Here is a 4116-nt window from a genome sequence, read left to right on the forward strand (position 1 = left end):
CCATTTGCCATTCCACTGGGAAGTGCTTCCCTGTGGAGCTACAGGTGGGGAGCTGGCATGGAGGGATGGAAGTGGGGATGAGGCAAACCCAACTTTCCCAACTCACAGCCTGGTTTAGCATCCCCAAGCAGGAAGAACATTTTCAACCCCCTGAGGGGCTGAGGCCGGGATGAGCCCATGGTCCTTGCCAGGCCCCATTGTTAGCTGGGACTTGGAATTCCCCCATTGCTGCAGGCATCCCACACATCTCTCTTGTCCTTGCCTTCATGGGGATGACCTGTGCCAAGCTGGGAGGTGGCACATGGTGACATTCCCCTCGTCCCCAGCACCCTCCCGCAGCCCTGCATCCGCCCCAACGGCTCAGCCGAGACAAGCAGAGGCTAAGAACATCAACTGGGTTTTATTCCTCAGGTCTGACAAGTAAAAGCACAAATTCTCTTTGGAAATAAGGAAAAAAAAACCAACACCAAAACCCCAAACCAACGTTCAAAGCACGCAGACCGTTTCTCAGGATGGAGGCCACGCCGCCAGACGCGTGTCCTTCGCAGAGATGTAGTTTAAAAAAAAACAAAACACCAACTCATGGAGGAGGAAAGACACAGAGCTACAGGTTTCCATGTCAATTATAAAGAAAAAAACAGGCCCTTTTTTTTTGCTATTGTTATAAATATCCCATCCGAGCGACTCGGAACAAATAATGACCATAAGGAGGAGCATCCTTTCTGCTTGGCCCCGTGAGGACAACATCTCTAGCGGCACCTCAGAGTGCCAGAAGCCCTCGGGGGCGGTGGCCTGGCACCCGGTGCGTGCCCCGGCTCTCGGCGGGGGTGGCGGGTGCTGCCATCCCTGCGAGCGAGCGGCACCCGTCATCCTTGCCCGAGGCTGTCAGGACGCCGCGCCGCAGGGACCGGGGAGCGGGGGAAGGGGACAAAGGGACGGGGGTGCCGGGGGTGCCGGCTCAGGTGCAGGTGGCCTCCTGGCTCTCGACGGGGATCTCGCTGCCGCTGCTGCCCTCGCCGTACTGCTGGTAAGGGGGGATCTGGGGCGCCTCGATGATCAGCAGCCCCTCCGGGGACAAGGAGGCGAACACCGTGATGGGATCCACCTCGTAGGGCAGCCTGCAGGGGGGCAGGAAGGACAGGATGGGTTAGGATGCTGCATCCCCGGTGGATCCCGACCCTTGGAGCCCCAGCGGTGCCGAGGCAGCAGCCCCGGCAAAGCCTCTGTTATTACTGGAGCGCCTGGGAATGTGCGGGGGATATTTCGAGCGGGCTCCTGGCCGGCCTGGCCCCCGTGGGAGCTCTGTTTAATCTCCCCGGCAGATGTGTTTGACGGGATGTCAGCGCCGCGCGGGGCAGGAGTAAATCCCGGCCAGCCTTGCCCGTAAAAGGAGCCCGAGCGCCCGGCAGGAGCGAGCGGGGCTCGGCCCAGCCTTCCCGTGGGAGTTCGGGACGCACAGCGCTCCCCCAGGGTGGAAAAGCAAAGCGGAGCCGCTGCCAGCCGAGGAAACCCTTCCCATGCCCTGGGCTTTGATGCTTTTCGCTGTTAACCCCGTGCGAGCCCCGCGGCTGGGACCTGCCCCCCACATCGGTCGGGGCTCGCCTTTGCGGTTGTTGTTGCCAAAGCGAGCCGCGGCTGAGTCACCGCGATAGCGATCGCACTGACATCATGGAGATGCGGGGATGTGCCGCGATGGAGCCCGCCCGCCGTGCCCCGCTGCTCCCCGGGCTCGCCTCCTCCCCGCTCCCCTCCTGTCCGCAGCCCCGGGCGGGCAGAGACTGACAGAGCGCCTCAAAAAAGGCCTCGTCCTCCTTCCCTTCCCTTGGGAAATCACTCTGTGGCCCGGCCCGGCCAGGCAGGTGCTGCAGAAGGGCAGATTTTGGGGTGGAAACAGTCCCTGCATGTGTGGGACTGGCAGAGCTCGGCTGGACCAGCCGGTACCTACTGGATTTTCTTGGTGAAGTTCTTGGAGACGATCCCTCCTTCCACCTGCTGCTCCTCGTGTTTGCCTGCAGGGAAGGCCAACACCCCACATCAGCACCTCAGCAGGAGATTATTTTTTCCCCAACAAACAACAACAACAACTGAACCCAACAGGAGAGTTTTCCGAGCAGCTGTTTCCCTGCCCCAGTGCAAACTCTTTCTCTGCGGAGGGCTCAGGAAGCCTCTCCATGTGGGGAAGGAGATGCTAGACACAGCACAGCCACATTTCCAGTGGAAAATAGGGGTCTCAGAGGCTGCCAAGAGCTGGGACTTAAGAAAATAAACAAATAATAAAACCATTGTAGGTGGCAGCATCCCCCTTGGCCTCACTCCCCAGAACGGGCTGCTTTGCACCCCTCTGTCAGGCTGGGGGTCCCTGTACCTGGAGCATCAGCCTGAGGTGCCTGGACCCCCCTGACCTGTGTCTTTCCCCCTGTGCTGCAGTGAGTTCCAAACAAACACTCAGAGCTGTGCAGGTGGCAGCCCCCAGCCCTCCCTGGTGATCCCAGCCCAGCAGACCCAGGGACAATGGGGAACGTCAGTGCCAGGCTGATGGGACACTGAGGGCAGTCGTGGGCACCCCAAAAGTGCTGGACCCCACACCCACTGTTCCCGACATTAATTGACATTTCAGGGATGTGTTTCTGGCTAACTCAGAGCCAGGCTGGGCTGGGGACTGTGAGCAGCTGCTCCTTTCCTCCCAGCCTCTCCCTCGGCCCCTTTAAAGGGAATCTCCCTCCGTGCCGACCTCACCCTGGCTATAATTAACCGAGCAGAGCTGGGGCCCCTCTTGGCTGCTGGCTCAGGGTGCTGCCAGCCAGGGCAGAAAGCAGGGAGATCTACCCCAAAGGACACGTGTCCTTTCTCATTTTGGCAGCAAACCACCACGGCTTGTGAGCCAGATCCTCCCTGTGACACCCAAACTGCCTCTGGAGATGCCCCAAAGCCCTGCTGCAGTCCTCTCAAGCTCCCAAGCACGGGGCTGCTGCCGCCGCCTTAAAACAAAGGCGATTTTGGCATTTTGCAGCAATTCCTTGAGCTGGCAGTGCCACCTCCCCGGTGCCCTGGCTCTCACCTGACACCTCGACGTAGCCATCCTTGGTTTTGACGGTCAGCTCCTCGGGTTTGAAGCTGTGCACGTTGACACACACCTTCCAGGGCTCGCGGGGGAAGGGCGCGGGGCTGCGGCTCTCGGGGTACCCCCCGAAGTGGGCGCCGTAGGCGGGGGCCATGGGGGGCGTGCGGCCCAGGCCGGCGCGCAGGGGGCCCGGCCAGGTGGTGGTGAGCCGGGGCCGAGCCCAGTCGGGCCAGTCCGCCGTCAGGTCCCCGGGGAAGGGCGACAAGCCGAAGTCATCGTCCAGCAGGCGAGAGGTCAGGCCGGGCTCCCGGAAAGGGTCGCGGAGGCTGCGCCTGCCGGGATAATGGCAGGAGAAGGGCATCTGGCTATCGGCCATGGCTTCCTTCGGAGGGGTCTGAGCGTGTCCCCGGGGCTCTCACACGGAGCCTCAGCCTCTGTGCGGCTGCTCCTGGCTGCAAACTTCCCCCGGGAGCCTGTCCCGGAGGAGACGCATCCACCCCGGGTGGGACGCGGGTGCGCGGGGACGGTCCCTCCTTCCCGGCACCAGGTGAAGGACGAGGAGAAAATCAATTCGGGCTGAATCACCGGGAGCTGGAGGAGCGCAGGAAGGACGGAGGGAGCTCTCTGGCCGCGAGAAAACGCTTCCTGTCTGGCTGCGATCCCAGGACTGGGGAGAGGAAAATAAAACTTCTTGTCAGGAGAGAAAAAAAAATAATAAAGCCAAATATCCTGAGATTTAAAAGCTTCTCTCTCACTTCTCACTCTCCAGCACTTTATGTGCAACTTTCCCTGCTGCTCCTGGGTGAGAGCTGCAATAAATGCCTGAGCCTGGAGCCCAGAAACTTCTCTAACCTTCCAGCCGTTGGGCGAGTACTATTTATATGGATTTCGGAGGAGGGGGGTGTGTGTTTTGCAAGTCCTGCCCTGTCAGCCGAGTATTTTGGAGAGGATGAAACAGCCGAGGAGAATTTGGGCAGTGGCAGCTGACCTCTGCTGAGGATCCCGGCTGCCACGGGGCCACGGCGCTTCGGCAGCTGCCCCAGCCCCTGCCGCCC

General features: G+C 60.9%; 1 protein-coding gene across 1 annotated transcript; it reads right to left on the reverse strand.

The window, feature by feature from the left end:
- Nucleotides 1-381: 381 nt before the first annotated feature.
- On the reverse strand, nt 382-3886 carry HSPB8 (heat shock protein family B (small) member 8). The gene is made up of 3 exons (XM_066562217.1): nt 3059-3886; nt 1946-2009; nt 382-1118 (listed from the first exon to the last, which is right to left on the reverse strand). Exons 1-3 carry the CDS (start codon nt 3435-3437, stop codon nt 959-961), a joined length of 603 nt encoding a protein of 200 aa, XP_066418314.1. The 5' UTR covers nt 3438-3886; the 3' UTR covers nt 382-958.
- Nucleotides 3887-4116: the final 230 nt, after the last annotated feature.

The sequence above is a fragment of the Molothrus aeneus genome, chromosome 18, assembly GCF_037042795.1.
Source record: "Molothrus aeneus isolate 106 chromosome 18, BPBGC_Maene_1.0, whole genome shotgun sequence".
Classification (NCBI taxonomy): Eukaryota; Metazoa; Chordata; class Aves; order Passeriformes; family Icteridae; genus Molothrus; species Molothrus aeneus.

Coding starts and splice junctions, on each gene's coding strand:
- HSPB8 (XM_066562217.1), bottom strand. CDS start 3,437: ATGGCCGATAGCCAGATGCCCTTCTCCTGCCATTATCCCGGCAGGCGC. Junction 2,010..3,058: donor TGGCTACGTCGAGGTGTCAG/GTGAGAGCCAGG, acceptor CCTTCCCTGCAG/GCAAACACGAGGAGCAGCAG. Junction 1,119..1,945: donor AACTTCACCAAGAAAATCCA/GTAGGTACCGGC, acceptor GCCCCCCTGCAG/GCTGCCCTACGAGGTGGATC.